This window comes from Castor canadensis, chromosome 5 (assembly GCF_047511655.1).
Source record: "Castor canadensis chromosome 5, mCasCan1.hap1v2, whole genome shotgun sequence".
In the NCBI taxonomy this organism is placed as follows: Eukaryota; Metazoa; Chordata; class Mammalia; order Rodentia; family Castoridae; genus Castor; species Castor canadensis.
In genome coordinates, this window is record NC_133390.1 from 131,817,849 (window position 1) to 131,830,308 (window position 12,460).

The 12,460-nt window shown below is 44.6% G+C and overlaps 1 protein-coding gene across 4 annotated transcripts in view; it reads right to left on the reverse strand.

The window, feature by feature from the left end:
* The window catches only part of Entpd6 (ectonucleoside triphosphate diphosphohydrolase 6), a 28,580-nt gene extending 16,204 nt beyond the window's left edge, over positions 1-12,376 (reverse strand). For 2 of the 4 annotated variants that reach the window (XM_074074204.1, XM_074074206.1), the window contains exons 1-2: positions 12,156-12,376; positions 1,914-2,240 (exon numbers count right to left, since the gene is read on the reverse strand). In XM_074074204.1, coding sequence (XP_073930305.1) covers positions 1,914-2,205 — 292 coding nt within the window. In that variant the 5' untranslated portion in view covers positions 2,206-2,240; positions 12,156-12,376. The remainder of the gene's footprint in view (positions 1-1,913; positions 2,241-12,155) is intronic. The other 2 variants (XM_020184700.2, XM_020184702.2) reach the window with 2 other exon arrangements.
* Positions 12,377-12,460: the final 84 nt, after the last annotated feature.

The window sequence follows — 12,460 nt, forward strand, 5'->3', positions numbered from 1 at the left end:
ACTAAAACTACGAAGGACAGGAATGTAAAATAGGTCATGTTAAAGTAACAGTGGGAGGGGGAGGGCAAATAAAGAGGGTAGAGGAGGATGAATATGATTGAGGTACTTTCTATACATGTATGAACAAGGAATTTTGAAACCTGTTGAAGTCATTTTAAGAAGGAGAGTGAGGGAAGAGGGAGAATAATGGAAGGGATGAACCAAACTGGAGTACAATATATGTATATATGGAAATGTTACAACAAAACGCCCGTACAACTATCATATTCTAATAAAAATGTTGTTTAAAAACAGATTAAAAAAAAACAAACCCTTGGTACTGGGGATCAAACCCAATGCACTAAAACCCCAATGTGCTAAAACATGCCTTCCCACTGAGCTACACCAACCCTAAACTTAGTCTCAAAACCTCATTGATCTACTTATTTATTTATCAATTATTTAGATGTACTGGGGTTTGAATTTAGAGCCTCATGCTTGTTAGGCAGGTACTCTACCACTTCAGCCACTCTGTCAGCCCTGTTTGGTGTTAGGCATTTTTGAGATAGGGTCTTGCTAACTATTTGCCCAGGCTGGCTTTGACCCCCAATCCTCCTGATCTCTGCCTCTCAAGTAGTTACAGATCTCAGGGGTGAGCCAGTGGCTCAAAACCACTTTTTGGAAGTAGGTATGGCATCTAAATATTTTGCTACTGTAATACATTTAAAAAACAAAGCAATAGATATAAAATTATTGAAGTAAAAATACTACACATTTACAAAAAGCACAAGCATCATTCACCCTGTTGAATCAGCAATTAGCTACATTAAATTATTAATTTTTTTGGGCAGTACTGAGGTTTGAACTCAGGACCTCATGCTTGCTAGGCAGGTTCACTATCACTTGAACACTCTGCCAGCCCTTTTTTGTGTTGGGTATTTTTGAGATAGGGTCTCTCAAACTATCTGCCTAGGTTGGCATCAAACTGTGATCCTCCTGATCTCTACCTCCTGAGTAGCAAGGATTCAGTCATGAGCCACTGGTGCCCCAACAAACTACATTAAAATTTAATCCTTTAAATAGATGCAGATCTTTGTATCTAAATTATCCTCAATAAAGTTGATTTAAAAAAGAACACCAAAGTTTTTTTAAAAAAATAATGAAATTGTAGGTGAATAAAATATGCCACAGCTTTGGAGAGAGCTACCAAAAGTATCTCATGCCAATAGAGTAGTTAAATGCCAAAATGGTATCTACTCAAAAGGGTCACGAAGGACCAGTGAGGATATACATCCAGATGTGTGATTGGGACCTGCCTGGCAGAGGGCTGGAAAGCTAACTGGCTGTACCAAAGAACACAAATCTTAGGGGATAGACACGACAGTAGAGTGAAGAGCTGGGAAGTGAAGGAGTCTTCTCAGCCTGCTCTGGGAAGCAAAGCTGGTGGGGCTCAGATTCTGGGTCCCTTTGCGCTGCTGTGACCCCTTTTACTATCATCCCTTTATCTGGCTTGCCTGGATTTTTGACTCCCATAGGCCTGAATCTGCTGTTGCTTCCTACTTAAACTCTCCTGATAAGACCTGGCCTAAGTCACAGTCCCAGCTACCTAACTTGTTGGTGAATACAGGGGGAGGGAAGGCCACCACATGGACCTCAGCTGCTCTTCAGTGGTGCTCACTGTTTACTATTATAAGAATAACCTAGGACTCCTACAGAATGTAGATGTCCAGGCCCGGTTCATATCCTGAGCCAACATCTTTCAAAAGGAAAGCACTCTACTACTGAGCTGCGCTCCCAGCCCTTAGTAACTACATGTTGACAAGCTCCAGCCCACAGTTTTCTGAGATGAGGAGATCTCAAAAGCCCTTATTGAGAGGGGGAGAATGCAGATCCCATGTCTAGGCCCAAAGAGGCTTATGTTCAGGTTAGAATACCTCCAGGTGGCCGGGCAAACTGGAAGACATGTATGCGAGTGCCGGTGCTCCCAGCATCAAACATGATCCCGTAGAAGACCTCTTGACCATATGTGGCTAAGTCTGGGATGCTGTGGGCCTGCTGGCCCCACCGTGCCCCTGAGGCTGCTGCTGCAATGGTGAAGAAGGCCTGGGCAGCAGAAGCCCGGTGCCACTTGATGTAGGCGACATAGATGAACAGGCCCACGCACAGCCCCAGGGGGTATGCCACCTTCGTCATCCGCAGGGTCCCATGGTTTGCTATCTTTCTCATTTCTTAGTCTCCCAAGGACTGTGCAGCAGCTGCTTCTGGAAGGGAAGAGAGGCATGAAAACCATACTATGTTGCTAGGTTTCAGTGTGCATCAGAAGTTCCCAGGTCCAGGGGTAAAATCCTCAACCAGGAACTGGACTGTATTTTCCCTGGAGTCAAGAGGCTTCATTTAATCCTCCAGATGACTCTGGAAGATCTGGTCCAGAACTGAGGGTTAAACACTGTAGTATAATCTGCCTTATAGGTACTAAAGAGGCATAGCCTCTCTAGGGGTCATTCCACAAAAACTACTTTGGAACACACAGCTGCTTCTATCAAAAAGCCCTGGTTAGGAGTGTCCCTAGACCATTTAAGGTAACAGAAGTACACATCTCTCTCTTCTTTGAATCCTTACTCTACTCCCATTCAGGCAATTTACTTTTCCAAAGGTTTAAAGCCTGCCCTTGGACAACTACAGAAAGCCTGAGGCAACTGTAGTTTGTTTTTCCACAAGTTTAACAGATGCCCCTTTCATTCACAACGTGCATTCCTGCCAAGGAGGAAGTAATGTCTGTGTACTTTCAAAGCCTATAAAAATTCTGCCCAGAAAACAAAATAAGCTAATTGGCTGGGTGTGGTGGTCCATGCCTATAATCCCAGTGGTGAGTGGGTGTTGGAGGCAAGAGGATCACGACTTCAAGGACTACCAGGGCTATATAGTGAAACCCTGTCTCAACAAACAATTTATTTCAGCACCATTATTTTTTGTTTCATACACTCCAGAATGAAAGCATTTGTTTAAGTTTTGTTAGTAGTTCCTGGCCTTCCACAGACAAGAATGAGGACCTTGATCTTCAGGGCTCCCTTGCTCTTGAGGAAAGTCCATTGGTCTCTCTCTTTTTTTTTTTTTTTTTTTTTTGGTGGTACTGGGCTTTAAACTCAAAGCCTCCTGCTTGCTAGGCAGGTGTTCTACCACTTGAGCCACCCCCCTCCCCTGCTCCATCACTCTCTTGATGAGTGGAGCAGCCAATCCTGGAGGAGCAGGAGGCTTGGAGTGCAGGCTGGGAACAGGACATGGTTCCTGCTGGAAGCAGTGTGTGACGATGGGCAAGCTAGTCCCAACTTGTTTGCAAGGTGGGGTTGTTCACAGGTAAGCTGCCTCCTGACACTGAGGGGACTCAGTGTGTTCAGGATGGCTATAGAGAACACAGATAATGCAGGCTTTGCAGAGGCACAGAGCTGGAAACATCCCCTGGGAACCAAGGGCAGTGATGGGCAGGAGGACCATGTGGTGCACTGCCTGAGGAGGCAGACCGTGAAGAGGGGCAAGCCGAGGCAGCTACATGCCAATCTTGAGGCTACCTGGGGGGGGGCAGGAATGGAATGAAAGGGACCCTTAGGAGACAGCATGAAGCAGGTCTTCCTTGGTCCCACTTGCCTGGGTTCCAGCTCGTGGTCACACCTGGATGTCACTGTGCCCCCGGAGCTCAGGTCAGACAAGTGCTGCCTTTGTGCGCCTGGCAGAGCTGGGGCAGGAGACAACACATATCATCCCTCCTCAGCATCTGCCATGTGCTGGCTCCAAGATGGCTTTCTGGCAGATGCCGAGAGGCAACCCTCCTCTCCACCCCCAGCTCTTGCCTTTCTTTGTGTCCTACTACATTTGGAAGCTTCCCACTGCTCTCAGAATCATGTTTCCACCCCCTGCTATGGCTTGGCCACTGCAACTTCATCTCACTCCTCTTTCACCCTTGCCCATGTGTTCTCCAAATACCAAAAACACAGTACCTCCTTCTGCCCTGAGAACTCAGCTCTGCCTTGCCTCAGACCTTGTGCACACTGTTACCCATTCTCAGAATGCTTGTCCATCAATCTGGCCAACTCTGTCCAACTGTGACTTATCTCAATGCCTCTGCTGAATGGTTCTGCCACCTTCTCCAATACACCCATCTGGTACATCATCTGTCATGCGCTCTGAGCTCCCTGCAACTGCCATCATCTGCAGTGATGTCAGTGTTTGTGGGATTAGTTCCTGAAGGTCTGTGTCTCCTCTCTAAGCTGTGAGCCCCCCAAAGGGAGAGACACAGTCCCCCAGCATGGCACATAGGCTCTTATCTGCTACACAAAATGATGCTCTTCCACCCAATCTTCCATATATCATCACCAGACACACAAAGAGCCCCTGTTTAGAGGATCATTTTTCTTCCCTTCCCTTCCTTTTCCTTCCCTTCCCTTCCTTTTCCTTCCCTTTGCTTCCTTCCTTCTTTCCTTTCTTTTGGCAGTACTGGGGTTTAAATCCAGGGCCATGCACTCCACACCTCCAATCTTAGAATAATAGCAAGGTGGTGGAATAGGAAGCTTGAGGCCTTTGTTCTCTTATGAAAAGGTTTAAGACTAAATAAACAAACAAACAAATAAATCAACCAACCAACCAGAGACTGGCTAAAAAATATATATAGAAGCTTTCGGAAAAAAGTTAAAGATCTTCAGCAATCAAGAGAATGCCCAGTAAGGAAAAGCCACACTCAGGATGGTAAGAAATTTTCTGGTGTTGTACTCCCTCATTGCCCTGCTCTCGGATAGGCACTGGAAATACTGGACAAAGGCTTTAAAAAAAGTATCTTAAGGATGCTGAAGTGCTAGAAGAAAATACAAAGAATTAAAAGAAATCAGGAAAAGGACATATGACAACAAATAAGAATATGAAAAGGGAGACAGAGATTATAAGAAGGAAATAAATAGAAATTGTGGAGTTGAAAATAAAACTAAATAGAAAACTTGACTAGGACATATCAGTAGAATATTTTAATAGGCAGAAGCATCAGCAAACCTGAACACAGGACATCTGAAGTTATCAAGTCAGTGGAGCAAAAAGAAAGAAGAATGAACAGAGCCTAAGGGACTTCTGAATACCATTAACCATACACACAAAATTAAGAGTCCACAAGGAAGAGAGAGAGAGAAAAGGGCAAGGGATTATTTGAAGAAACAATTGCTGAACAATTCCCAAATTTGAGGAAAGACATGAATACAAACACTTAAGAAGCTCAGTGAATTCCATGGAGGATAAACCCAGAGATCCATACCAGGACATAATAATCTAACCAAATCACCAGAAGACAAAGGAAGAATCCTGAAGGCAGCAAGAGAAAAGTGACTCATACCTAACAAAGAATCATTTGGATCACCAGCCAATTTATTGGCAAAAACACTGGAGGCCAGAAGGAAGCTAGATAATATATTTAAATTGTTCACTGAAAGGAAAAAAAAAATCTGTCATCATAGTTGGGCATGGTGGTACAGGCCTGTAATCCCAGCCAGCACTTGGAAGGCTGAGGCAGGAGGATCAAGAGTTCCAGCCCAGCCTGGGCTACACAGTAAAGTCCTATCTCAAAACAAATACAAAACAAACAACAAAGAAAATCCCCTGCAACAAAGAATTCTACATTCAGCAGAACTACCCTTCAAAAGTGAGGGGAAAATGAAGACATGCTCAGATAAATAAAAGCTGAGTTCATTACCACTAGCCTTGTCCTCCAAGTATGCTAAAGTTGAAATAAGTGGATATAGACAGTAATTAAAAACTATCACAAAATGTAAAGACTCCCAGCAAAGGTAAATACATGGAGAAATATAAAAACCAATGGGGCCACATCAAACTAAAAAGCTTCTGTACAGTAAACAATAAATAAAAAAGGCAACCTATGGAATGGGAGAAAATATTTGCAAACAAATTAATTACCAGGATATATAAAGAACTCTTAAAACTCAACAACAAAAAATAACTTGACTTAAAAAAAAGACGGGGACATATTTCTCCAAAGATGTACAGATGGCCAACAAGCACAGGAAAAAATGCTCAACATCATTAATCATTACAGAAACACAAAGCCACAATGAGATATTATCTCACATCCATTAAGATGGCCACTATCAAAAACAAACAAAGAACCCCTCCCATAAAAAGACAAGTGTTGGTGAGAATGTAGAGAAACTGGAACCCCTGGGCACTGCTGGTGGGAGTGTAAAATGGTATACCTGCTATGGAAAATAGTATGGCACTTCCTCTAAAAAGAAAAAAACAGAATTATCATATGATCTAGCAATACCACTTCTGAGTACATATCCAAAGAAACTGAAGTCAGGATCTCAAAGATATATTTGCATAACCCATATTCATTGAAGCTTATTCACAAAAGCCAAGAGGTGGATGCAACTCAAATGTCTGTTGACAGATGAAAGAGAAACAAAACATGGTCTAGCCACACAATGGAATATTTTTCAGTCTTAAAAAAGAAAGCACTGGGGATTTAGCTCAGTGGTAGAGTGCATACTTAGCATGCATAGGTCTTGGATTCAATCCTTAGCAACACAAAAAAAATTAATAAAAGGAAGGAAATTCTGACATATGCTACAACCTGGATGAACCTGGAGGACATTCTACTAAGTGAAATAAGCCAGTCACAAAAAGACAAAAACTGTATTATTCTACTTATATGAAGTACCTAGAGTAGTCAAATTAATAGACACAGAAAGTAGAATGGTGGTCGCTAGTGACTGTGAGGAGAGGGGAATGGGGATTTATTGGATATAGAGTTTCAACTGGGGAAGAAAAGGTTTAGGAGATGGATGGATGGTGGTGATTTTTTTTTTATTGGTGATGTTTGCACAACAATGTGTATGTACTTTAGTCACAGAACTGTACACTTAAAAATGGCTAAGATGGTAAATTTTGTTATGCATACTGTTATAGTTTGGACATAACTCCAAAGGTTCATGTGTTAAAGCATGGTCCCCAGGTGATAGTGCTATTGAGAGGTGATTAGATCGTAAGGGTGCTAACTTCATCATGGGTTAACCCATTGATGAGCTCATATCTGAATAGGCTATTAGAAGATGGGGCTGAATTAGAGGAAGCAGGTCACTAGGGCATGCTTTTGAAGCGTATATCCTGTTCTCAGCCCCTTTCTCTTCCCACTCTCTCTGTTTCCTGACTGTCATGAGGTAAGGAGCTTTCCTCCACTATACCCTTCTGTCAAGATGTTTCTGGCTTGCCACAGGCCTAAAAGCAATGGAAACAGCTGGCCACAGATTGAAACTTCTGCAACTGTGAGCCAAAATGAATCTTTCCTCCTGTAAGTTGTTTATTTCAGCTATTTTATCATAGTGGCAAAAATCTATCATATTTTATTACAATAAAAATAATCTTTCAATGGCTGAGGCAATGTGTGGTATCAGTAACATAAGTGGGTATAGGTAGGGCTGTAAAGGAGAGGAGGCCAGGCAGGTAACATACATGAGTTCTGTGAGTGGAGGATGAAAGAAAATGCAGTGGAGGTGGGGAAGAGGCAGAAGGTGGGGCCTGCCCACCACGGGAAATTCAAACTCTTGGTTCTCATCATGCCTCACTTTTTTTTAAATTGTATTATCGTTATTCTGGGTGTACATTATGACATTTACAAAAGTTCTTACAATATATCATAGTTGAATTCACCTCCTTCTTTTCTTTTTCTTTCCTTTTCTTTTTTGGTGGTACTGGGGATTGAATTTAGGATCTCACACTTGCTAGGCAAGTGCTCTATCACTGGTAACACAGTGCCAGTCCTTTTTGCTTTTAGTTTGTTTTCAGATAGGGTGTTGTACTTTTTTGCCCTGGCTAGCCTCTGGCTGAGCTCCTCCTACCCACACCTTCCGAGTAACTGGATTATAGGTGTGCATTTGTCATGTCTCACTCTGAAAAAGGTGGTAGGTCATGCCTTACTGTGATTCTTCCTGCCTTAAATGTTCTAATTTTTTTTTCCCTCCACACCCCTGCAACTCTCCTAAGACATTTACTGCCACCGTGAACCCTGGCCACTGGAGGCCCTTTCCTTTAGCTCTATGGTGGCTCTACACACTTCTACTTCACTGGTGAATTATATGTGGGATTATTTATGTGAGGCTCTCTCCTCCTGGGTCAGATGATGCCTCTCTAGGAGCAGGGACCAGTCCACCCATTCCAGGACCAGTCCACCCATTCCAGAACCTTCCACACCCAACATGAGGCCAGAGGCTGCTCAGCAACACTTGCTTCTGGGGGTGGCCATCTGATGGCTTAGCTATTTACTAAGGCAAAACAGGCAGTAAAAGAAAGATGGTAGCAACTATGGTGCCCCAGCATTTGGGTGGTGGCCACAGACAGGAGCAGGATAGTGAGGTAGGACCATTTGACAGGAGGCACAGTAACCAGCAGATTAATATAAATGGGACTGACCCTTGTGAGAGAGGACAGATTGGGGACTAGTGCCTGGGGGACTACCTGATTCGGAGATGTTAGCTGAAACAAAGAGAAACATGTAGTGTGGGGAATGTCCATCCAGATAGTCAAGCTCTCACCCTACATCAGCTTCTCCTGTAGTCATCCCTTTGTTAGGTTACCATGACCCAAACCTTCAGGTTTCTATGTGATCATTAAATGCTGACTTAATTTTATTTACAGAGAAAGTTCTGAAGCGGTTATTTCCAGGCATGAATATAGAGAGAACACAAAAGCAACACTAACACTTTGTAATTGTAAAACAATTGTTTTATAAAATTCTCTTCAAAGAATCGAGTTTTATCATGTCCTAAGTGATCTATCAAATTTGAGGCAAAGTTGGCTCTTTTTAAAATTTATCTACCCATTAAAAAAAAAAAAACCTTTTCTATATCATCTCTTATGTCCAGGGGCCCAATAGGCTGGTGCCACTGCCCTCACTTTATATAGGTCCACACTGAGGTCCTAAGAGTATCTATAAATGGATTTGCCTGAAATTGTACACCTGGTATGTGGTATAGCACAGACAAGAGTTCCTGACTTCAGCCTCCAAAATGAAGGTGTTTTATTGCTTCACTGGCCTTATAAGTACAAGATGCTACTTTAGAAAACCAGTAACATTCACACGAACCAACCTACAATCATTAAAGCTACTCACCAACAAGTTCAGGATGATATTAACAGAGTCCAAATAGAATAGCATTTTGAAGAAGCACAGAACCAGGAAGAGCCTGATCCACAGGCCAGTTCCCTGTCTCTGAGGCCCAAGTCTAAATAGCAAATTCATTCCATTGGTTAAGGTGTTTGTCTACAACTAAGACACTTGTAGGACACAATCACATTTCTGTGGGTACTTCAAACACTCAGTGAGGGACATTACTGACCAGACTCTCCAACAGGTTCTCTGAGGAAAACAACCTTATTTAGTCTGTTCTTTAGAGCGAAGAGTGAGGCTGTAAGGAAGGAAAGCCAGGCGGGGAATGAGCAGAAGGTGGGGCAGGAAGCACGGTGCACAGAAGCAAAAAGAGGCTTGACTCCTGCCAGGGGCACCTCTGTCAGATGGAGGCAGGAGTCAGAGGAAAACATGAGTGTGGGGTCAGGAGTCTGCCCTATCCCCTGACTAGCTTTCTAGGAGCTGTGGACAGCAGGTTGGCCCTTGGAAAAACATGCTCCCACTGACTTGGACTGGCAGCTGCCTAATCTGTTGGCTAGTTTTTCCCAGATTTTCATTGAAGTAGATGAAAGGACAATGATTGCAAAGACTGTCACACATGCTGAAAACATATTTAAAAAGAAAGCACACAGAGGTGAGATGGGAGGATCCCAGTTCACGGCCAGCTGGGGCAAAAGTTAGTGAGCATCTCTGTCAAAAAACAAGCCAGGAGTGGTGGCTCATGCCTAGAATCCCAGTTAGGCTGGAAGTGGAGGTAGCAGAATCTCAGTCTAAGGCTAGCCTTGGACAAAAAAGTGAGACCCTACTTGAAAGAGACAAACTAAAGAAAAAAGGGTTGGAGGTGTGGCTCAAGTGGAAGAGTACTTGCTTAGTAGGTGCAAGGCCCTAAGTTCAAACCTGCAATATAGATAAAAAAAAAAAAATTAAATAAGAAAAATTAGAAAACCACCATTCTCCTGATAGGTGTAAAAAGACTTCTTAGCAAAACAAAACAAAACAAACATCCCTTCCCCAAAAGAAATTTAAAAAACCATACATGAATTGTGTCATTTTCCACCTGCTATTTTCTTTTCACAGGATTTGGTGGGAAGAGAGGCATTTCTAGACCTCCTTACACAAACAGCTGTCCACCTCTCAGGTTCTGCCAGTGAGGCTCTAAGAGGGAGACAGATACACAACATAAGCCAACAGTTTGAGGCAGGACAGACTATGGAGATGGAACTTGAAAAGCAGAAACAAGAATTCAGAGATAAACATTATACTAATAAACAGTCTGATTAAAAGTGCACAAAAACCATTTTCTTTCCTTCACACTCCCTCATCAAGCAGTAAAATGGTGCTCTCCCCCCAACTTCTGTCATTGTTTCAGATGATCATTATACTTTAGGGATTAAGCATGTACACCTTCAAGAAAACTTCCTGGTCTACTCCACTCCCTTCTTTTGAATGGTAATCATTAAGAAGTCACAAAAAAAGACATTCATGTTGCAAGGGCCTAGATTTAGTATCTCAGAGCTTAATGTTTTCAGACCTAGTTGATAACTTCACAACACTGTGACAGCAGATATGACTAAAATGCCTAAGAAAAAGAATATGTAACAGGAATCCAACTCCCCTCCCCAATCCCACTTTTCCTACCATTTATACCTTTGCTAAAACAGCCCATTCACAAACAGCCCATTGACAGACAAGCCAGGCCTTGTCTGTCAGGCAGTCTGCCCTTTTGCTTTACTTGCTGAATAAATCTGTCACTTGCCTTGCGTGTCCCTGCCTGAAATTCTTATTCTCTGTTCAGGGACAAGAATCTAAAGGGCTGAGTTTTAAGGAGTCCTCTTCTCCTTTCTGGGGCATCTCCCTGGGACTGTAACCCACCAGTAACATTTCCAGGGCAGAAGTAGGGGGATAAAAACTCACCCAGTTTTGGATTGGTAACATTATGCTTGCCAGATTTTTTATTACATTGTTAACACAATGGTAACACCAGCAGGGAAACCTCCCTCAGACAAATGCTATTTCCATGGATCTGTGCCTTGGTCTGAGGGAGAGTCCTTGCAATCACATTCACTACCCACCTCTTCTCAAAGAACCTCCTTCTTAGATGTTTGAAATTCTCCCACGGGTAGCTATGACGGGAACTTCCCCTTGCATTCTGTATGATGTAAAATGTGTGGCTGGGATCTAGGTGCCTATGGAGACATTTAGAATGGCCCAGGAAATTTCAAGTGATTGGTTCCTTTGGATGATCTATCCAGAAACACAGGGTTTCGCCTACCTCTTAAAACCATCCAGTAGCTTCCAACTATGCTTAGAATAAAAACCATCCTCCCTTCTCTATCCCATAGCATCTGTCTTTCCTTTTCCATTCTCTTGGCTGTTGAATGATTACCATTCTGGCACCCAGCTCTGTCCATCCCAAGTCTCTCCCTTTAGTTTGAAGCACCGGTGACTACAGGTCAGCTCAGGCAGAAGTACCCTGACCCCTTAGCGCTCTTTTCGGTCACCACCGCATCAAAGTTTACTGCCTTCTCATCTTCAGTATTGTCTGGAGGGCAGATCTTTCCCGTTTGCTGAGCTTCTTAACTGGACTGTGCGATCCAGGGGGGAGGGGCCTGCTTGTCCGGCCCCCGGCGCTAAGCTGGGGGGCGGGTCAGCAAATGCTAGCGCAATGAATGAATGCGGCGGGGCTGTAGGCTCTTTGGGAGGAGAGACCCTGCTATTCCGCCTACCCTGCTGCTCACAACAGTGACCCTCACGGTCACTGGCGTCCAGACATCCAGGGAGGACTAATGGAGCCGCGACAAAAAGGCAGCAGGTGAGGGAACCCGCCCTCCAGAAGCTGCTGCTTGGGACCGTGGTGGTGTCAGGCGCGTGGGCTGCACTTCGGGGAGCCTGGACCCTTCTCCATTCTCTGCCGCCTCCAAGGCGCACCGACCACATTTGCGCGTGGAGAGGCTCACCCGCGCCAGTTATGCCGGTCAGAAGAAACCCCGCCGGCCCCGCTTACCAGGCACAGCGCCTTCTGCCCCACCCACGGATGCGGGTGCTGCCTCTCGGGCAGCGGGCAGGCGGCGGACGGAGGGTACTTCCCAGCGATCCTGCCCTGGCCAGCGTCACCACAGCCTCTACCCGCGGGTCGTGACCTCGGGGATCCCTTGAGCCTGGCCCCGCCCACGTGCGTCACCGGCCGGGCGGGGCGTCGAGGCCCAGTTGCGCGGGCGCAAATGGGCCGTCTAGACTCAGTGGCGCAGGCGCAGGCGCAGGCGCGGGCGGGGCGGGGCGACGCGACGCAAGCTACTGCACAGGCGCGGG